Source organism: Salmo salar, chromosome 02 (assembly GCF_965601325.2).
Source record: "Salmo salar chromosome 02, fSalSal1, whole genome shotgun sequence".
Taxonomy (NCBI): Eukaryota; Metazoa; Chordata; class Actinopteri; order Salmoniformes; family Salmonidae; genus Salmo; species Salmo salar.
The window spans coordinates 75,003,183-75,026,091 of NC_138292.1; the positions used below are offsets into that span (position 1 = coordinate 75,003,183).

The 22,909-nt window shown below is 38.8% G+C and overlaps 1 protein-coding gene across 2 annotated transcripts in view; it reads left to right on the plus strand.

Annotated features, from left to right (window-relative positions):
- LOC106606799 (uncharacterized) overlaps positions 1-22,909 on the plus strand; it is a 102,962-nt gene that overhangs the window by 75,733 nt on the left and 4,320 nt on the right. For both annotated transcript variants that reach the window (XM_045709645.2, XM_045709642.2), the window contains 2 exons: positions 22,171-22,269; positions 22,732-22,784. In XM_045709645.2, coding sequence (XP_045565601.2) covers positions 22,171-22,269; positions 22,732-22,784 — 152 coding nt within the window. The remainder of the gene's footprint in view (positions 1-22,170; positions 22,270-22,731; positions 22,785-22,909) is intronic.

A 22,909-nucleotide genomic window follows, 5' to 3' on the forward strand; every position in this document is an offset into this window, starting at 1 on the left:
CTGTATATAGTGTTATGATATGAGGGTAGGTTAGTGTTAGACATGTCTGTATGTAGTGTTATGATATGAGGGGTAGGTTAGGGTTAGACATGTCTGTATGTAGTGTTATGATATGAGGGTAGGTTAGTGGTAGACATGCCTGTTTGTAGTGTTATGATATGAGGGTAGGTTAGTGTTATGATATGAGGGTAGGTTAGTGGTAGACATGTCTGTATGTAGTGTTATGATATGAGGGTTGGTTAGTGGTAGACATGTCTGTATGTAGTGTTATGATATGAGGGGTAGGTTAGTGTTAGACATGTTTGTATGTAGTGGTATGATATGAGGCTAGGTTAGTGGTAGACATGTCTGTATGTAGTGTTATGATATGAGGGTAGGCTGGTGGTAGACATGTCTGTATGTAGTGTTATGATATGAGGGTAGGTTAGTGGTAGACATGTCTGTATATAGTGTTATGATATGAGGGGTAGGTTAGTGTTATAATATGAGGGTAAGTTAGTGGTAGACATGTCTGTATGTAGTGTTATGATATGAGGGTAGGTTAGTGGTAGACATGTCTGTATGTAGTGTTATGATATGAGGGTAGGTTAGTGGTAGACATCTCTGTATGTAGTGTTATGATATGAGGGTAGGTTAGTGTTAGACATTTCTGTATGTAGTGTTATGATATGTGGGTATGTTAGTGTTATGATATGAGGGTAGGTTAGTGGTAGACATGTCTGTATGTAGTGTTATGATATGAGGGTAGGTTAGTGGTAGACATGTCTGTATGCAGTGTTATGATATGAGGGTAGATTAGTGGTAGACATGTCTGTATGTAGTGTTATGATATGAAGGGTAGGTTAGTGTTATGATATGAGGGTAAGTTAGTGGTAGACATGTCTGTATGCAGTTTTATGATATGAGGGTAGGTTAGTTGTAGACAAGTCTGAATGTAGTTTTATGATATGAGGGGTAGGTTAGTGTTAGACATGTCTGTATGCAGTGTTATGATATGAGGGTAGGTTAGTGGTAGACATGTTTGTATGTAGTGTTATGATATGAGGGTAGGTTAGTGGTAGACATGTCCGTATGTAGTGTTATGATATGAGGGGGAGGTTAGTGTTATGATATGAGGGTAAGTTAGTGGTAGACATGTCTGTATGTAGTGTTATGATATGTGGGTAGGTTAGTGGTAGACATGTCTGTATGTAGTGTTATGATATGAGGGGAAGGTTAATGTTATGATATGAGGGTAGGTTAGTGGTAGACATGTCTGTATGTAGTGTTATGATATGAGGGGTAGGTTAGTGGTCGACATGTCTGTATGTAGTGTTATGATATGAGGGTAGGTTAGTGGTAGACATGTCTGTATGTAGTATTATGATGTGAGGGTAGGTTAGTGGTAGACATGCCTGTTTGTAGTGTTTTGATATGAGGGTAGGTTAGTGTTATGATATGAGGGTAGGTTAGTGGTAGACATGTCTGAATGTAGTGTTATGATATGAGGGTAGGTTAGGGTTAGACATGTCTGTATGTAGTGTTATGATATGAGGGTAGGTTAGTGTTAGACATGCCTGTTTGTAGTGTTTTGTAATGCGGGTAGGTTAGTGTTAGACATTTCTGTATGTAGTGTTAAGATATGAGGGTATGTTAGTGTTATGATATGAGGGTAGGTTAGTGGTAGACATGTCTGTATGTAGTGTTATGATATGAGGCTAGGTTAGTGGTAGACATGTTTGTATGTAGTGTTATGCTATGAGGGTAGGTTAGTGTTATGATATGAGGGTAGGTTAGTGGTAGATATGTCTGTATGTAGTGTTATGATATGAGGGTAGGTTAGTGTTAGACATGTCTGTATGTAGTGTTATGATATGAGGGGTAGGTTAATGTTATGATTTGAGGGTAGGTTAGTGGTAGACATGTCTGTTTGTAGTGTTATGATATGTGGGGTAGGTTAGTGTTATGATATTAGGGTAGGTTAGTGGTAGACATGTCTGTATGTAGTGTTATGATATGAGGGGTAGGTTAGGGTTAGACATGTCTGTATGTAGTGTTATGATTTGAGGGTAGGTTAGTGGTAGACATGCCTGTTTGTAGTGTTATGATATGAGGGTAGATTAGTGTTATGATATGAGGGTAGGTTAGTGGTAGACATGTCTGTATGTAGTGTTATGATATGCGGGTAGGTTAGTGGTAGACATGTCTGTATGTAGTGTTATGATATGAGGGTTAGTTAGTGTTAGACATGTCTGTATGTAGTGTTATGATATGAGGGTAGGTTAGTGGTAGACATGTCCGTATGTAGTGTTATGATATGAGGGGGAGGTTAGTGTTATGATATGAGGGTAAGTTAGTGGTAGACATGTCTGTATGTAGTGTTATGATATGTGGGTAGGTTAGTGGTAGACATGTCTGTATGTAGTGTTATGATATGAGGGGAAGGTTAATGTTATGATATGAGGGTAGGTTAGTGGTAGACATGTCTGTATGTAGTGTTATGATATGAGGGGTAGGTTAGTGGTCGACATGTCTGTATGTAGTGTTATGATATGAGGGTAGGTTAGTGGTAGACATGTCTGTATGTAGTATTATGATGTGAGGGTAGGTTAGTGGTAGACATGCCTGTTTGTAGTGTTTTGATATGAGGGTAGGTTAGTGTTATGATATGAGGGTAGGTTAGTGGTAGACATGTCTGAATGTAGTGTTATGATATGAGGGTAGGTTAGGGTTAGACATGTCTGTATGTAGTGTTATGATATGAGGGTAGGTTAGTGTTAGACATGCCTGTTTGTAGTGTTTTGTAATGCGGGTAGGTTAGTGTTAGACATTTCTGTATGTAGTGTTAAGATATGAGGGTATGTTAGTGTTATGATATGAGGGTAGGTTAGTGGTAGACATGTCTGTATGTAGTGTTATGATATGAGGCTAGGTTAGTGGTAGACATGTTTGTATGTAGTGTTATGCTATGAGGGTAGGTTAGTGTTATGATATGAGGGTAGGTTAGTGGTAGATATGTCTGTATGTAGTGTTATGATATGAGGGTAGGTTAGTGTTAGACATGTCTGTATGTAGTGTTATGATATGAGGGGTAGGTTAATGTTATGATTTGAGGGTAGGTTAGTGGTAGACATGTCTGTTTGTAGTGTTATGATATGTGGGGTAGGTTAGTGTTATGATATTAGGGTAGGTTAGTGGTAGACATGTCTGTATGTAGTGTTATGATATGAGGGGTAGGTTAGGGTTAGACATGTCTGTATGTAGTGTTATGATTTGAGGGTAGGTTAGTGGTAGACATGCCTGTTTGTAGTGTTATGATATGAGGGTAGATTAGTGTTATGATATGAGGGTAGGTTAGTGGTAGACATGTCTGTATGTAGTGTTATGATATGCGGGTAGGTTAGTGGTAGACATGTCTGTATGTAGTGTTATGATATGAGGGTTAGTTAGTGTTAGACATGTCTGTATGTAGTGTTATGATATGAGGGTAGGTTAGTGGTAGACATGTCAGTATGCAGTGTTATGATATGAGGGGTAGGTTAGTGTTAGACATGTTTGTATGTAGTGTTATGATATGAGGCTATGTTAGTGGTAGACATGTCTGTATGTAGTGTTATGATATGAGGGTAGGCTGGTGGTAGACATGTCTGTATGTAGTATTATGATATGAGGGTAGGTTAGTGGTAGACATGTCTGTATATAGTGTTATGATATGAGGGTAGGTTAGTGTTAGACATGTCTGTATGTAGTGTTATGATATGAGGGGTAGGTTAGGGTTAGACATGTCTGTATGTAGTGTTATGATATGAGGGTAGGTTAGTGGTAGACATGCCTGTTTGTAGTGTTATGATATGAGGGTAGGTTAGTGTTATGATATGAGGGTAGGTTAGTGGTAGACATGTCTGTATGTAGTGTTATGATATGAGGGTTGGTTAGTGGTAGACATGTCTGTATGTAGTGTTATGATATGAGGGGTAGGTTAGTGTTAGACATGTTTGTATGTAGTGTTATGATATGAGGCTAGGTTAGTGGTAGACATGTCTGTATGTAGTGTTATGATATGAGGGTAGGCTGGTGGTAGACATGTCTGTATGTAGTGTTATGATATGAGGGTAGGTTAGTGGTAGACATGTCTGTATATAGTGTTATGATATGAGGGGTAGGTTAGTGTTATAATATGAGGGTAAGTTAGTGGTAGACATGTCTGTATGTAGTGTTATGATATGAGGGTAGGTTAGTGGTAGACATCTCTGTATGTAGTGTTATGATATGAGGGTAGGTTAGTGTTAGACATTTCTGTATGTAGTGTTATGATATGTGGGTATGTTAGTGTTATGATATGAGGGTAGGTTAGTGGTAGACATGTCTGTATGTAGTGTTATGATATGAGGGTAGGTTAGTGGTAGACATGTCTGTATGCAGTGTTATGATATGAGGGTAGATTAGTGGTAGACATGTCTGTATGTAGTGTTATGATATGAAGGGTAGGTTAGTGTTATGATATGAGGGTAAGTTAGTGGTAGACATGTCTGTATGCAGTGTTATGATATGAGGGTAGGTTAGTGGTAGACATGTCTGTATGTAGTGTTATGATATGAGGGTAGGTTAGTGTTAGACATGTCTGTATGTAGTGTTATGATATGAGGGTAGGTTAATGTTATGATATGAGGGTAGGTTAGTGGTAGACATGTTTGTATGTAGTGTTATGATATGAGGGTAGGTTAGTGGTAGACATGTCTGTATGTAGTGTTATGATATGAGGGGTAGGTTAGTGTTATGAAATGAGGGTAAGTTAGTGGTAGACATGTCTGTATGTAGTGTTATGATATGAGGGTAGGTTAGTGGTAGACATGTCTGTATGTAGTGTTATGATATGATGGGTAGGTTAATGTTATGATATGTGGGTAGGTTATTGGTAGACATGTCTGTATGTAGTGTTATGATATGAGGGGTAGGTTAGTGGTCGACATGTCTGTATGTAGTGTTATGATATGAGGGTAGGTTAGTGGTAGACATGTCTGTATGTAGTATTATGATATGAGGGTAGGTTAGTGGTAGACATGCCTGTTTGTAGTGTTTTGATATGAGGGTAGGTTAGTGTTATGATATGAGGGTAGGTTAGTGGTACACATGTCTGAATGTAGTGTTATGATATGAGGGTAGGTTAGTGGTAGACATGTCTGTATGTAGTGTTATGATATGAGGGTAGGTTAGTGGTAGACATGCCTGTTTGTAGTGTTTTGATATGAGGGTAGGTTAGTGTTATGATATGAGGGTAGGTTAGTGGTAGACATGTCTGTATGTAGTGTTATGATATGAGGGTAGGTTAGTGGTAGACATGTCTGTATGTAGTGTTATGATATGAGGGTAGGTTAGTGGTAGACATGTCTGTATGTAGTGTTATGATATGAGGGGTAGGTTAGTGTTATGATATGAGGGTAAGTTAGTAGTAGACATGTCTGTATGTAGTGTTATGATATGAGGGTAGGTTAGTGGTAGACATGTCTATATGTAGTGTTATGATATGAGGGTAGGTTAGTGGTAGACATGTCTGTATGTAGTGTTATGATATGAGGGTAGGTTAGTGGTAGACATGTCTGTATGTAGTGTTATGATATGAGGGTAGGTTAGTGTTAGACATTTCTGCATGTAGTGTTATGATATGAGGGTAGGTTAGTGGTAGACATGTCTGTATGTAGTGTTATGATATGAGGGTAGGTTAGTGGTAGACATGTCTGTATGTAGTGTTATGATATGAGTGGTAGGTTAGTGTTATAATATGAGGGTAGGTTAGTGGTAGACATGTCTGTATGTAGTGTTATGATATGAGGGTAGGTTAGTGGTAGACATGTCTGAATGTAGTTTTATGACATGAGGGGTAGGTTAGTGTTAGACATGTCTGTATGCAGTGTTATGATATGAGGGTAGGTTAGTGGTAGACATGTTTGTATGTAGTGTTATGATATGAGGGTAGGTTAGTGGTAGACATGTCTGTATGTAGTGTTATGATATGAGGGGTAGGTTAGTGTTATGATATGAGGGTAAGTTAGTGGTAAACATGTCTGTATGTAGTGTTATGATATGAGGGTAGGTTAGTGGTAGACATGTCTGTATGTAGTGTTATGATATGAGGGTAGGTTAGTGTTAGACATGTCTGTATGTAGTGTTATGATATGAGGGTAGGTTAATGTTATGATATGAGGGTAGGTTAGTGGTAGACATGTCTGTATGTAGTGTTATGATATGAGGGGTAGGTTAGTGTTAGACATGTCTGTATGTAGTGTTATGATATGAGGGTAGGTTAGTGGTAGACATGTATGTATATAGTGTTATGATATGAGGGTAGGTTAGTGTTATGATATTAGGGTAGGTTAGTGGTAGACATGTCTGAATGTAGTGTTATGATATGAGGGTAGGTTAGGGTTAGACATGTCTGTATGTAGTGTTATGATATGAGGGTAGGTTAGTGGTAGACATGCCTGTTTGTAGTGTTTTGATATGAGGGTAGGTTAGTGTTATGATATGAGGGTAGGTTAGTGGTAGACATGTCTGTATGTAGTGTTATGATATGAGGGTAGGTTAGTGGTAGACATGTCTGTATGTAGTGTTATGATATGAGGGTAGGTTAGTGGTAGACATGTCTGTATGTAGTGTTATGATATGAGGGTAGGTTAGTGGTAGACATGTCTGTATGTAGTGTTATGATATGAGGGGTAGGTTAGTGTTATGATATGAGGGTAAGTTAGTGGTAGACATGTCTGTATGTAGTGTTATGATATGAGGGTAGGTTAGTGGTAGACATGTCTGTATGTAGTGTTATGATATGAGGGGTAGGTCAATGTTATGATATGAGGGTAGGTTAGTGGTAGAAATGTCTGTATGTAGTGTTATGATATGAGGGTAGGTTAGTGGTAGACATGTCTGTATGTAGTGTTATGATATGAGGGTAGGTTAGTGGTAGACATGTCTGTATGTAGTGTTATGAAATGAGGGTAGGTTAGTGGTAGACATGTCTGTATGTAGTGTTATGATATGAGGGGTAGGTTAGTGTTATGATATGAGGGTAAGTTAGTGGTAGACATGTCTGTATGTAGTGCTATGATATGAGGGTAGTTTAGTGGTAGACATGTCTGTATGTAGTGTTATGATATGAGGGTAGGTTAGTGGTAGACATGTCTGTATGTAGTGTTATGATATGAGGGGTAGGTTAGTGTTATGATATGAGGGTAAGTTAGTGGTAGACATGTCTGTATGTAGTGTTATGATATGAGGGTAGGTTAGTGGTAGACATGTCTGTATGTAGTGTTATGATATGAGGGTAGGTTAGTGTTAGACATGTCTGTATGTAGTGTTATGATATGAGGGTAGGTTAATGTTATGATATGAGGGTAGGTTAGTGGTAGACATGTCTGTATGTAGTGTTATGATATGAGGGGTAGGTTAGTGTTAGACATGTCTGTATGTAGTGTTATGATATGAGGGTAGGTTAGTGGTAGACATGTATGTATATAGTGTTATGATATGAGGGTAGGTTAGTGTTATGATATTAGGGTAGGTTAGTGGTAGACATGTCTGAATGTAGTGTTATGTTATGAGGGTAGGTTAGGGTTAGACATGTCTGTATGTAGTGTTATGATATGAGGGTAGGTTAGTGGTAGACATGCCTGTTTGTAGTGTTTTGATATGAGGGTAGGTTAGTGTTATGATATGAGGGTAGGTTAGTGGTAGACATGTCTGTATGTAGTGTTATGATATGAGGGTAGGTTAGTGGTAGACATGTCTGTATGTAGTGTTATGATATGAGGGTAGGTTAGTGGTAGACATGTCTGTATGTAGTGTTATGATATGAGGGTAGGTTAGTGGTAGACATGTCTGTATGTAGTGTTATGATATGAGGGGTAGGTTAGTGTTATGATATGAGGGTAAGTTAGTGGTAGACATGTCTGTATGTAGTGTTATGATATGAGGGTAGGTTAGTGGTAGACATGTCTGTATGTAGTGTTATGATATGAGGGGTAGGTCAATGTTATGATATGAGGGTAGGTTAGTGGTAGAAATGTCTGTATGTAGTGTTATGATATGAGGGTAGGTTAGTGGTAGACATGTCTGTATGTAGTGTTATGATATGAGGGTAGGTTAGTGGTAGACATGTCTGTATGTAGTGTTATGAAATGAGGGTAGGTTAGTGGTAGACATGTCTGTATGTAGTGTTATGATATGAGGGGTAGGTTAGTGTTATGATATGAGGGTAAGTTAGTGGTAGACATGTCTGTATGTAGTGCTATGATATGAGGGTAGTTTAGTGGTAGACATGCCTGTATGTAGTGTTATGATATGAGGGTAGGTTAGTGGTAGACATGTCTGTATGTAGTGTTATGATATGAGGGGTAGGTTAGTGTTATGATATGAGGGTAAGTTAGTGGTAGACATGTCTGTATGTAGTGTTATGATATGAGGGTAGGTTAGTGGTAGACATGTCTGTATGTAGTGTTATGATATGAGGGGTAGGTTAATGTTATGATATGAGGGTAGGTTAGTGGTAGACATGTCTGTATGTAGTGTTATGATATGAGGGGTAGGTTAGTGGTCGACATGTCTGTATGTAGTGTTATGATATGAGGGTAGGTTAGTGTTAGACATGTCTGTATGTAGTGTTATGATATGAGGGTAGGTTAATGTTATGATATGAGGGTAGGTTAGTGGTAGACATGTCTGTATGTAGTGTTATGATATGAGGGGTAGGTTAGTGTTAGACATGTCTGTATGTAGTGTTATGATATGAGGGGTAGGTTAGTGGTCGACATGTCTGTATGTAGTGTTATGATATGAGGGTAGGTTAGTGGTAGACATGTCTGTATGTAGTGTTATGATATGAGGGTAGGTTAGTGGTAGACATGTCTGTATGTAGTGTTATGATATGAGGGTAGGTTAGTGTTAGACATTTCTGTATGTAGTGTTATGATATGAGGGTAGGTTAGTGTTATGATATGAGGGTAGGTTAGTGGTCGACATGTCTGTATGTAGTGTTATGATATGAGGGTAGGTTAGTGGTAGACATGTCTGTATGTAGTGTTATGATATGAGGGGTAGGTTAGTGTTATAATATGAGGATAGATTAGTGGTAGACATGTCTGTATGTTGTGTTATGATATGAGGGTAGGTTAGTGGTAGACATGTCTGTATGTAGTGTTATGATATGAGGGTAGGTTAGTGGTAGACATCTCTGTATGTAGTGTTATGATATGAGGGTAGGTTAGTGTTAGACATTTCTGTATGTAGTGTTATGATATGAGGGTAGGTTAGTGTTATGATATGAGGGTAGGTTAGTGGTAGACATGTCTGTATGTAGTGTTATGATATGGGGAGGGGTAGCGCTGTAGAGTGTTATGATATGAGGGTAGGTTAGTGGTAGACATGTCTGTATGTAGTGTTATGATATGAGGGGTAGGTTAGTGGTCGACATGTCTGTATGTAGTGTTATGATATGAGGGTAGGTTAGTGGTAGACATGTCTGTATGTAGTGTTATGATATGAGGGGTAGGTTAATGTTATGATATGAGGGTAGGTTAGTGGTAGACATGTCTGTATGTAGTGTTATGATATGAGGGGTAGGTTAGTGGTCGACATGTCTGTATGTAGTGTTATGATATGAGGGTAGGTTAGTGTTAGACATGTCTGTATGTAGTGTTATGATATGAAGGGTAGGTTAGTGTTATGATATGAGGGTAAGTTAGTGGTAGACATGTCTGTATGCAGTGTTATGATATGAGGGTAGGTTAGTGGTAGACAAGTCTGAATGTAGTGTTATGATATGAGGGGTAGGTTAGTGTTAGACATGTCTGTATGCAGTGTTATGATATGAGGGTAGGTTAGTGGTAGACATGTCTGTATGTAGTGTTATGATATGAGGGTAGGTTAGTGGTAGACATGTCTGTATGTAGTGTTATGATATGAGGGTAGGTTAGTGTTAGACATGTCTGTATGTAGTGTTATGATATGAGGGTAGGTTAGTGTTATGATATGAGGGTAAGTTAGTGGTAAACATGTCTGTATGTAGTGTTATGATATGAGGGTAGGTTAGTGGTAGACATGTCTGTATGTAGTGTTATGATATGAGGGGTAGGTTAGTGTTAGACATGTCTATATGTAGTGTTATGATATGAGGGTAGGTTAGTGGTAGACATGTATGTATATAGTGTTATGATATGAGGGTAGGTTAGTGTTATGATATTAGGGTAGGTTAGTGGTAGACATGTCTGAATGTAGTGTTATGATATGAGGGTAGGTTAGGGTTAGACATGTCTGTATGTAGTGTTATGATATGAGGGTAGGTTAGTGGTAGACATGCCTGTTTGTAGTGTTTTGATATGAGGGTAGGTTAGTGTTATGATATGAGGGTAGGTTAGTGGTAGACATGTCTGTATGTAGTGTTATGATATGAGGGTAGGTTAGTGGTAGACATGTCTGTATGTAGTGTTATGATATGAGGGTAGGTTAGTGGTAGACATGTCTGTATGTAGTGTTATGATATGAGGGGTAGGTTAGTGTTATGATATGAAGGTAAGTTAGTGGTAGACATGTCTGTATGTAGTGTTATGATATGAGGGTAGGTTAGTGGTAGACATGTCTGTATGTAGTGTTATGATATGAGGGTAGGTTAGTGGTAGACATGTCTGTATGTAGTGTTATGATATGAAGGTAAGTTAGTGGTAGACATGTCTGTATGTAGTGTTATGATATGAGGGTAGGTTAGTGGTAGACATGTCTGTATGTAGTGTTATGAAATGAGGGTAGGTTAGTGGTAGACATGTCTGTATGTAGTGTTATGATATGAGGGGTAGGTTAGTGTTATGATATGAGGGTAAGTTAGTGGTAGACATGTCTGTATGTAGTGCTATGATATGAGGGTAGTTTAGTGGTAGACATGCCTGTATGTAGTGTTATGATATGAGGGTAGGTTAGTGGTAGACATGTCTGTATGTAGTGTTATGATATGAGGGGTAGGTTAGTGTTATGATATGAGGGTAAGTTAGTGGTAGACATGTCTGTATGTAGTGTTATGATATGAGGGTAGGTTAGTGGTAGACATGTCTGTATGTAGTGTTATGATATGAGGGGTAGGTTAATGTTATGATATGAGGGTAGGTTAGTGGTAGACATGTCTGTATGTAGTGTTATGATATGAGGGGTAGGTTAGTGGTCGACATGTCTGTATGTAGTGTTATGATATGAGGGTAGGTTAGTGTTAGACATGTCTGTATGTAGTGTTATGATATGAGGGTAGGTTAATGTTATGATATGAGGGTAGGTTAGTGGTAGACATGTCTGTATGTAGTGTTATGATATGAGGGGTAGGTTAGTGTTAGACATGTCTGTATGTAGTGTTATGATATGAGGGGTAGGTTAGTGGTCGACATGTCTGTATGTAGTGTTATGATATGAGGGTAGGTTAGTGGTAGACATGTCTGTATGTAGTGTTATGATATGAGGGTAGGTTAGTGGTAGACATGTCTGTATGTAGTGTTATGATATGAGGGTAGGTTAGTGTTAGACATTTCTGTATGTAGTGTTATGATATGAGGGTAGGTTAGTGTTATGATATGAGGGTAGGTTAGTGGTCGACATGTCTGTATGTAGTGTTATGATATGAGGGTAGGTTAGTGGTAGACATGTCTGTATGTAGTGTTATGATATGAGGGGTAGGTTAGTGTTATAATATGAGGATAGATTAGTGGTAGACATGTCTGTATGTTGTGTTATGATATGAGGGTAGGTTAGTGGTAGACATGTCTGTATGTAGTGTTATGATATGAGGGTAGGTTAGTGGTAGACATCTCTGTATGTAGTGTTATGATATGAGGGTAGGTTAGTGTTAGACATTTCTGTATGTAGTGTTATGATATGAGGGTATGTTAGTGTTATGATATGAGGGTAGGTTAGTGGTAGACATGTCTGTATGTAGTGTTATGATATGAGGGGTAGGTTAATGTTATGATATGAGGGTAGGTTAGTGGTAGACATGTCTGTATGTAGTGTTATGATATGAGGGGTAGGTTAGTGGTCGACATGTCTGTATGTAGTGTTATGATATGAGGGTAGGTTAGTGTTAGACATGTCTGTATGTAGTGTTATGATATGAGGGTAGGTTAATGTTATGATATGAGGGTAGGTTAGTGGTAGACATGTCTGTATGTAGTGTTATGATATGAGGGGTAGGTTAGTGTTAGACATTTCTGTATGTAGTGTTATGATATGAAGGGTAGGTTAGTGTTATGATATGAGGGTAAGTTAGTGGTAGACATGTCTGTATGCAGTGTTATGATATGAGGGTAGGTTAGTGGTAGACAAGTCTGAATGTAGTTTTATGATATGAGGGGTAGGTTAGTGTTAGACATGTCTGTATGCAGTGTTATGATATGAGGGTAGGTTAGTGGTAGACATGTTTGTATGTAGTGTTATGATATGAGGGTAGGTTAGTGGTAGACTGGTCTGTATGTAGTGTTATGATATGAGGGGTAGGTTAGTGTTATGATATGAGGGTAAGTTAGTGGTAAACATGTCTGTATGTAGTGTTATGATATGAGGGTAGGTTAGTGGTAGACATGTCTGTATGTAGTGTTATGATATGAGGGGTAGGTTAGTGTTAGACATGTCTATATGTAGTGTTATGATATGAGGGTAGGTTAGTGGTAGACATGTATGTATATAGTGTTATGATATGAGGGTAGGTTAGTGTTATGATATTAGGGTAGGTTAGTGGTAGACATGTCTGAATGTAGTGTTATGATATGAGGGTAGGTTAGGGTTAGACATGTCTGTATGTAGTGTTATGATATGAGGGTAGGTTAGTGGTAGACATGCCTGTTTGTAGTGTTTTGATATGAGGGTAGGTTAGTGTTATGATATGAGGGTAGGTTAGTGGTAGACATGTCTGTATGTAGTGTTATGATATGAGGGTAGGTTAGTGGTAGACATGTCTGTATGTAGTGTTATGATATGAGGGTAGGTTAGTGGTAGACATGTCTGTATGTAGTGTTATGATATGAGGGGTAGGTTAGTGTTATGATATGAAGGTAAGTTAGTGGTAGACATGTCTGTATGTAGTGTTATGATATGAGGGTAGGTTAGTGGTAGACATGTCTGTATGTAGTGTTATGATATGAGGGTAGGTTAGTGGTAGACATGTCTGTATGTAGTGTTATGAAATGAGGGTAGGTTAGTGGTAGACATGTCTGTATGTAGTGTTATGATATGAGGGGTAGGTTAGTGTTATGATATGAGGGTAAGTTAGTGGTAGACATGTCTGTATGTAGTGCTATGATATGAGGGTAGTTTAGTGGTAGACATGTCTGTATGTAGTGTTATGATATGAGGGTAGGTTAGTGGTAGACATGTCTGTATGTAGTGTTATGATATGAGGGGTAGGTTAGTGTTATGATATGAGGGTAAGTTAGTGGTAGACATGTCTGTATGTAGTGTTATGATATGAGGGGTAGGTTAGTGGTCGACATGTCTGTATGTAGTGTTATGATATGAGGGGTAGGTTAGTGGTCGACATGTCTGTATGTAGTGTTATGATATGAGGGTAGGTTAGTGGTAGACATGTCTGTATGTAGTGTTATGATATGAGGGTAGGTTAGTGGTAGACATGTCTGTATGTAGTGTTATGATATGAGGGTAGGTTGGTGGTAGACATGTCTGTATGTAGTGTTATGATATGAGGGTAGGTTAGTGTTAGACATTTCTGTATGTAGTGTTATGATATGAGGGGTAGGTTAGTGTTATAATATGAGGGTAGGTTAGTGGTAGACATGTCTGTATGTAGTGTTATGATATGAGGGTAGGTTAGTGGTAGACATGTCTGTATGTAGTGTTATGATATGAGGGTAGGTTAGTGGTAGACATGTCTGTATGTAGTGTTATGATATGAGGGGTAGGTTAGTGTTATAATATGAGGGTAGGTTAGTGGTAGACATGTCTGTATGTAGTGTTATGATATGAGGGTAGGTTAGTGGTAGACATGTCTGAATGTAGTTTTATGATATGAGGGGTAGGTTAGTGTTAGACATGTCTGTATGCAGTGTTATGATATGAGGGTAGGTTAGTGGTAGACATGTTTGTATGTAGTGTTATGATATGAGGGTAGGTTAGTGGTAGACTGGTCTGTATGTAGTGTTATGATATGAGGGGTAGGTTAGTGTTATGATATGAGGGTAAGTTAGTGGTAAACATGTCTGTACGTAGTGTTATGATATGAGGGTAGGTTAGTGGTAGACATGTCTGTATGTAGTGTTATGATATGAGGGGTAGGTTAGTGTTAGACATGTCTATATGTAGTGTTATGATATGAGGGTAGGTTAGTGGTAGACATGTATGTATATAGTGTTATGATATGAGGGTAGGTTAGTGTTATGATATTAGGGTAGGTTAGTGGTAGACATGTCTGAATGTAGTGTTATGATATGAGGGTAGGTTAGGGTTAGACATGTCTGTATGTAGTGTTATGATATGAGGGTAGGTTAGTGGTAGACATGCCTGTTTGTAGTGTTTTGATATGAGGGTAGGTTAGTGTTATGATATGAGGGTAGGTTAGTGGTAGACATGTCTGTATGTAGTGTTATGATATGAGGGTAGGTTAGTGGTAGACATGTCTGTATGTAGTGTTATGATATGAGGGTAGGTTAGTGGTAGACATGTCTGTATGTAGTGTTATGATATGAGGGTAGGTTAGTGGTAGACATGTCTGTATGTAGTGTTATGATATGAGGGGTAGGTTAGTGTTATGATATGAGGGTAAGTTAGTGGTAGACATGTCTGTATGTAGTGTTATGATATGAGGGTAGGTTAGTGGTAGACATGTCTGTATGTAGTGTTATGATATGAGGGTAGGTTAGTGGTAGACATGTCTGTATGTAGTGTTATGAAATGAGGGTAGGTTAGTGGTAGACATGTCTGTATGTGGTGTTATGATATGAGGGGTAGGTTAGTATTATGATATGAGGGTAAGTTAGTGGTAGACATGTCTGTATGTAGTGCTATGATATGAGGGTAGTTTAGTGGTAGACATGTCTGTATGTAGTGTTATGATATGAGGGTAGGTTAGTGGTAGACATGTCTGTATGTAGTGTTATGATATGAGGGGTAGGTTAGTGTTATGATATGAGGGTAAGTTAGTGGTAGACATGTCTGTATGTAGTGTTATGATATGAGGGTAGGTTAGTGGTAGACATGTCTGTATGTAGTGTTATGATATGAGGGGTAGGTTAATGTTATGATATGAGGGTAGGTTAGTGGTAGACATGTCTGTATGTAGTGTTATGATATGAGGGTAGGTTAGTGGTCGACATGTCTGTATGTAGTGTTATGATATGAGGGTAGGTTAGTGGTAGACATGTCTGTATGTAGTATTATGATATGAGGGTAGGTTAGTGGTAGACATGTCTGTATGTAGTGTTATGATATGAGGGTAGGTTAGTGTTAGACATTTCTGTATGTAGTGTTATGATATGAGGGTAGGTTAGTGTTATGATATGAGGGTAGGTTAGTGGTAGACATCTCTGTATGTAGTGTTATGATATGAGTGTTGGTTAGTGGTAGACATGTCTGTATGTAGTGTTATGATATGAGGGTAGGTTAGTGTTATGATATGAGGGTAGGTTAGTGTTAGACATGTCTGTATGTAGTGTTATGATATGAGGGTAGGTTAGTGGTAGACATGTCTGTATGTAGTGTTATGATATGAGGGTAGGTTAGTGGTAGACATCTCTGTATGTAGTGTTATGATATGAGGGTAGGTTAGTGTTAGACATTTCTGTATGTAGTGTTAGATATGAGGGTATGTAGTGTTATGATATGAGGGTAGGTTAGTGGTAGACATGTCTGTATGTAGTGTTATGATATGAGGGTAGGTTAGTGGTAGACATGTCTGTATGTAGTGTTATGATATGAAGGGTAGGTTAGTGTTATGATATGAGGGTAAGTTAGTGGTAGACATGTCTGTATGCAGTGTTATGATATGAGGGTAGGTTAGTGGTAGACAAGTCTGAATGTAGTTTTATGATATGAGGCGTAGGTTAGTGTTAGACATGTCTGTATGCAGTGTTATGATATGAGGTTAGGTTAGTGGTAGACATGTTTGTATGTAGTGTTATGATATGAGGGTAGGTTAGTGGTAGACATGTCTGTATGTAGTATTATGATATGAGGGTAGGTTAGTGGTAGTCATGCCTGTTTGTAGTGTTTTGATATGAGGGTAGGTTAGTGTTATGATATGAGGGTAGGTTAGTGGTAGACATGTCTGAATGTAGTGTTATGATATGAGGGTAGGTTAGTGGTAGACATGTCTGTATGTAGTGTTATGATATGAGGGTAGGTTAGTGGTAGACATGCCTGTTTGTATTGTTTTGATATGAGGGTAGGTTAGTGTTATGATATGAGGGTAGGTTAGTGGTAGACATGTCTGTATGTAGTGTTATGATATGAGGGTAAGTTAGTGGTAGACATGTCTGTATGTAGTGTTATGATATGAGGGTAGGTTAGTGGTAGACATGTCTGTATGTAGTGTTATGATATGAGGGGTAGGTTAATGTTATGATATGAGGGTAGGTTAGTGGTAGACATGTCTGTATGTAGTGTTATGATATGAGGGGTAGGTTAGTGGTCGACATGTCTGTATGTAGTGTTATGATATGAGGGTAGGTTAGTGGTAGTATTGTCTGTATGTACTGTTATGATATGAGGGGGAGGTTAGTGTTATGATATGAGGGTAAGTTAGTGGTAGACATGTCTGTATGTAGTGTTATGATATGAGGGTAGGTTAGTGGTAGTATTGTCTGTATGTAGTGTTATGATATGAGGGGGAGGTTAGTGTTAGACATGTCTGTATGTAGTGTTAGATATGAGGGTATGTAGTGTTATGATATGAGGGTAGGTTAGTGTGTAGACATGTCTGTATGTAGTGTTTTGATATGAGGGTAGGTTAGTGGTAGACATGCCTGTTTGTAGTGTTATGAGATGAGGGTAGGTTAGTGTTATGATATGAGGGTAGGTTAGTGGTAGACATGTCTGTATGTAGTGTTATGATATGAGGGTAGGTTAGTGGTAGACATGTCTGTATGTAGTGTTATGATATGAGGGTAGGTTAGTGTTAGCCATGTCTGTATGTAGTGTTAAGATATGAGGGGTAGGTTAGTGGTAGACATGTCTGTATATAGTGTTATAATATGAGGGTAGGTTAGTGGTAGACATGTCTGTATGTAGTGTTATGATATGAGGGTAGGTTAGTGTTATGATATGAGGGTAGGTTAGTGGTAGACATGTCTGTATTTGGTGTTATGATATGAGGGGTAGGTTAGTGGTAGACATGTCTGTATATAGTGTTATAATATGAGGGTAGGTTAGTGGTAGACATGTCTGTATGTAGTGTTATGATATGAGGGTAGGTTAGTGTTATGATATGAGGGTAGGTTAGTGGTAGACATGTCTGTATGTAGTGTTATGATATGAGGGTAAGTTAGTGGTAGACATGTCTGTATGTAGTGTTATGATATGAGGGGTAGGTTAGTGTTATGATATGAGGGTAAGTTAGTGGTAGACATGTCTGTATGTAGTGTTATGATATGAGGGTAGGTTAGTGGTAGACATGTCTGTATGTAGTGTTATGATATGAGGGTAGGTTAGTGGTAGACATGTCTGTATGTAGTGTTATGAAATGAGTTTAGGTTAGTGGTAGACATGTCTGTATGTAGTGTTATGATATGAGGGGTAGGTTAGTGTTATGATATGAGGGTAAGTTAGTGGTAGACATGTCTGTATGTAGTGCTATGATATGAGGGTAGTTTAGTGGTAGACATGTCTGTATGTAGTGTTATGATATGAGGGTAGGTTAGTGGTAGACATGTCTGTATGTAGTGTTATGATATGAGGGGTAGGTTAGTGTTATGATATGAGGGTAAGTTAGTGGTAGACATGTCTGTATGTAGTGTTATGATATGAGGGTAGGTTAGTGGTAGACATGTCTGTATGTAGTGTTATGATATGAGGGGTAGGTTAGTGGTCGACATGTCTGTATGTAGTGTTATGATATGAGGGTAGGTTAGTGGTAGACATGTCTGTATGTAGTGTTATGATATGAGGGTAGGTTAGTGGTAGACATGTCTGTATGTAGTGTTATGATATGAGGGTAGGTTGGTGGTAGACATGTCTGTATGTAGTGTTATGATATGAGGGTAGGTTAGTGTTAGACATTTCTGTATGTAGTGTTATGATATGAGGGGTAGGTTAGTGTTATAATATGAGGGTAGGTTAGTGGTAGACATGTCTGTATGTAGTGTTATGATATGAGGGTAGGTTAGTGGTAGACATGTCTGTATGTAGTGTTATGATATGAGGGTAGGTTAGTGGTAGACATGTCTGTATGTAGTGTTATGATATGAGGGGTAGGTTAGTGTTATAATATGAGGGTAGGTTAGTGGTAGACATGTCTGTATGTAGTGTTATGATATGAGGGTAGGTTAGTGGTAGACATGTCTGAATGTAGTTTTATGATATGAGGGGTAGGTTAGTGTTAGACATGTCTGTATGCAGTGTTATGATATGAGGGTAGGTTAGTGGTAGACATGTTTGTATGTAGTGTTATGATATGAGGGTAGGTTAGTGGTAGACTGGTCTGTATGTAGTGTTATGATATGAGGGGTAGGTTAGTGTTATGATATGAGGGTAAGTTAGTGGTAAACATGTCTGTATGTAGTGTTATGATATGAGGGTAGGTTAGTGGTAGACATGTCTGTATGTAGTGTTATGATATGAGGGGTAGGTTAGTGTTAGACATGTCTATATGTAGTGTTATGATATGAGGGTAGGTTAGTGGTAGACATGTATGTATATAGTGTTATGATATGAGGGTAGGTTAGTGTTATGATATTAGGGTAGGTTAGTGGTAGACATGTCTGAATGTAGTGTTATGATATGAGGGTAGGTTAGGGTTAGACATGTCTGTATGTAGTGTTATGATATGAGGGGTAGGTTAGTGTTATGATATGAGGGTAAGTTAGTGGTAGACATGTCTGTATGTAGTGTTATGATATGAGGGTAGGTTAGTGGTAGACATGTCTGTATGTAGTGTTATGATATGAGGGTAGGTTAGTGGTAGACATGTCTGTATGTAGTGTTATGAAATGAGGGTAGGTTAGTGGTAGACATGTCTGTATGTGGTGTTATGATATGAGGGGTAGGTTAGTGTTATGATATGAGGGTAAGTTAGTGGTAGACATGTCTGTATGTAGTGCTATGATATGAGGGTAGTTTAGTGGTAGACATGTCTGTATGTAGTGTTATGATATGAGGGTAGGTTAGTGGTAGACATGTCTGTATGTAGTGTTATGATATGAGGGGTAGGTTAGTGTTATGATATGAGGGTAAGTTAGTGGTAGACATGTCTGTATGTAGTGTTATGATATGAGGGTAGGTTAGTGGTAGACATGTCTGTATGTAGTGTTATGATATGAGGGGTAGGTTAATGTTATGATATGAGGGTAGGTTAGTGGTAGACATGTCTGTATGTAGTGTTATGATATGAGGGTAGGTTAGTGGTCGACATGTCTGTATGTAGTGTTATGATATGAGGGTAGGTTAGTGGTAGACATGTCTGTATGTAGTATTATGATATGAGGGTAGGTTAGTGGTAGACATGTCTGTATGTAGTGTTATGATATGAGGGTAGGTTAGTGTTAGACATTTCTGTATGTAGTGTTATGATATGAGGGTAGGTTAGTGTTATGATATGAGGGTAGGTTAGTGGTAGACATCTCTGTATGTAGTGTTATGATATGAGTGTTGGTTAGTGGTAGACATGTCTGTATGTAGTGTTATGATATGAGGGTAGGTTAGTGTTATGATATGAGGGTAGGTTAGTGTTAGACATGTCTGTATGTAGTGTTATGATATGAGGGTAGGTTAGTGGTAGACATGTCTGTATGTAGTGTTATGATATGAGGGTAGGTTAGTGGTAGACATCTCTGTATGTAGTGTTATGATATGAGGGTAGGTTAGTGTTAGACATTTCTGTATGTAGTGTTATGATATGAGGGTATGTTAGTGTTATGATATGAGGGTAGGTTAGTGGTAGACATGTCTGTATGTAGTGTTATGATATGAGGGTAGGTTAGTGGTAGACATGTCTGTATGTAGTGTTATGATATGAAGGGTAGGTTAGTGTTATGATATGAGGGTAAGTTAGTGGTAGACATGTCTGTATGCAGTGTTATGATATGAGGGTAGGTTAGTGGTAGACAAGTCTGAATGTAGTTTTATGATATGAGGCGTAGGTTAGTGTTAGACATGTCTGTATGCAGTGTTATGATATGAGGTTAGGTTAGTGGTAGACATGTTTGTATGTAGTGTTATGATATGAGGGTAGGTTAGTGGTAGACATGTCTGTATGTAGTATTATGATATGAGGGTAGGTTAGTGGTAGTCATGCCTGTTTGTAGTGTTTTGATATGAGGGTAGGTTAGTGTTATGATATGAGGGTAGGTTAGTGGTAGACATGTCTGAATGTAGTGTTATGATATGAGGGTAGGTTAGTGGTAGACATGTCTGTATGTAGTGTTATGATATGAGGGTAGGTTAGTGGTAGACATGCCTGTTTGTAGTGTTTTGATATGAGGGTAGGTTAGTGTTATGATATGAGGGTAGGTTAGTGGTAGACATGTCTGTATGTAGTGTTATGATATGAGGGTAAGTTAGTGGTAGACATGTCTGTATGTAGTGTTATGATATGAGGGTAGGTTAGTGGTAGACATGTCTGTATGTAGTGTTATGATATGAGGGGTAGGTTAATGTTATGATATGAGGGTAGGTTAGTGGTAGACATGTCTGTATGTAGTGTTATGATATGAGGGGTAGGTTAGTGGTCGACATGTCTGTATGTAGTGTTATGATATGAGGGTAGGTTAGTGGTAGTATTGTCTGTATGTACTGTTATGATATGAGGGGGAGGTTAGTGTTATGATATGAGGGTAAGTTAGTGGTAGACATGTCTGTATGTAGTGTTATGATATGAGGGTAGGTTAGTGGTAGTATTGTCTGTATGTACTGTTATGATATGAGGGGGAGGTTAGTGTTAGACATGTCTGTATGTAGTGTTATGATATGAGGGTAGGTTAGTGTTATGATATTAGGGTAGGTTAGTTGTAGACATGTCTGTATGTAGTGTTTTGATATGAGGGTAGGTTAGTGGTAGACATGCCTGTTTGTAGTGTTATGAGATGAGGGTAGGTTAGTGTTATGATATGAGGGTAGGTTAGTGGTAGACATGTCTGTATGTAGTGTTATGATATGAGGGTAGGTTAGTGGTAGACATGTCTGTATGTAGTGTTATGATATGAGGGTAGGTTAGTGTTAGCCATGTCTGTATGTAGTGTTAAGATATGAGGGGTAGGTTAGTGGTAGACATGTCTGTATATAGTGTTATAATATGAGGGTAGGTTAGTGGTAGACATGTCTGTATGTAGTGTTATGATATGAGGGTAGGTTAGTGTTATGATATGAGGGTAGGTTAGTGGTAGACATGTCTGTATTTGGTGTTATGATATGAGGGGTAGGTTAGTGGTAGACATGTCTGTATATAGTGTTATAATATGAGGGTAGGTTAGTGGTAGACATGTCTGTATGTAGTGTTATGATATGAGGGTAGGTTAGTGTTATGATATGAGGGTAGGTTAGTGGTAGACATGTCTGTATGTAGTGTTATGATATGAGGGTAAGTTAGTGGTAGACATGTCTGTATGTAGTGTTATGATATGAGGGTAGGTTAGTGTTATGATATGAAGGGTAGGTTAGTGGTAGACATGACAGAACACCTAGTCAGGTTACAGAACACCTTGTCAGGTTTCAGAACACCTAGTCAGGTTACAGAACACCTAGTCAGGTTACAGAACACCTAGTCAGGTTACATAACACCTTGTCAGGTTTCAGAACACCTAGTCAGGTTACAGAACACCTAGTCAGGTTACAGAACACCTAGTCAGGTTACAGAACACCTTGTCAGGTTGCAGAACAGTTATGCAAGACCACCACCGCTAGACTGAGCAGGTATAATGTAGCAGTAGGTTTGTCTAATCGGTTCCGTAACAGTGTGTGTGTGTGTGTGTGTGTGTGTGTGTGTGTGTGTGTGTGTGTGTGTGTGTCCAGGTACCTCAGTGGTCATCATGGTGTCTGTTAGTCTGGTAGTGTTACTGCTGGTGATCAGCCTGATCATAGTCTGCAGATGGAAATACAAAAAGGCCACAGGTGAGAAACACGCACGCACACAAACAACACACAACAAAGTAAGTTCCCCTTCTTTACAATCTCTCAGTTTTCCTTTCAGATACATTCATTTGCATAATATCCACATCATCATTTGTCCCTAGTTGAGAAATAGAGAATGAATAGTCACTGAGGAGTGTCTGAGCCTGGCCTGATTCTGGGGGAAGTGCAGCGCTCCTGTCTGTCTGTCTGTCTGTCTGTCTGTCTGTCTGTCTGTCTGTCTGTCTGTCTGTCTGTCTGTCTGTCTGTCTGTCTGTCTGTCTGTCTGTCTGTCTGTCTGTCTGTCTGTCTGTCTGTCTGTCTGACTGGCTGTCTGTAGTCCTCTCTCTCCCTTCCTGTCTCTCTCTCTCTCTTCCTCTCTCTCTCTCTGTCTCTCTCTCTCTCTCTCTCTCTCTCTCTCTCTCTCTCTCTCTCTGAGTGATGTGTGTGTGTTGTGTTCCACAGGATCGGTCTCTTCAACACACAGAGTGAGTCCAGACACAGGAAACAATGAAGGGGTCAGTGTCTGTAGTATAATTATACTTTTTTTGACTGAGTGATGTCATTGAGTGTGTTTTATTTGTCCCTTCTTCCTCTACTCCCCTCTCTCTCGCTTTCTCTCTTTGTATCTGTCTCTCTTCCT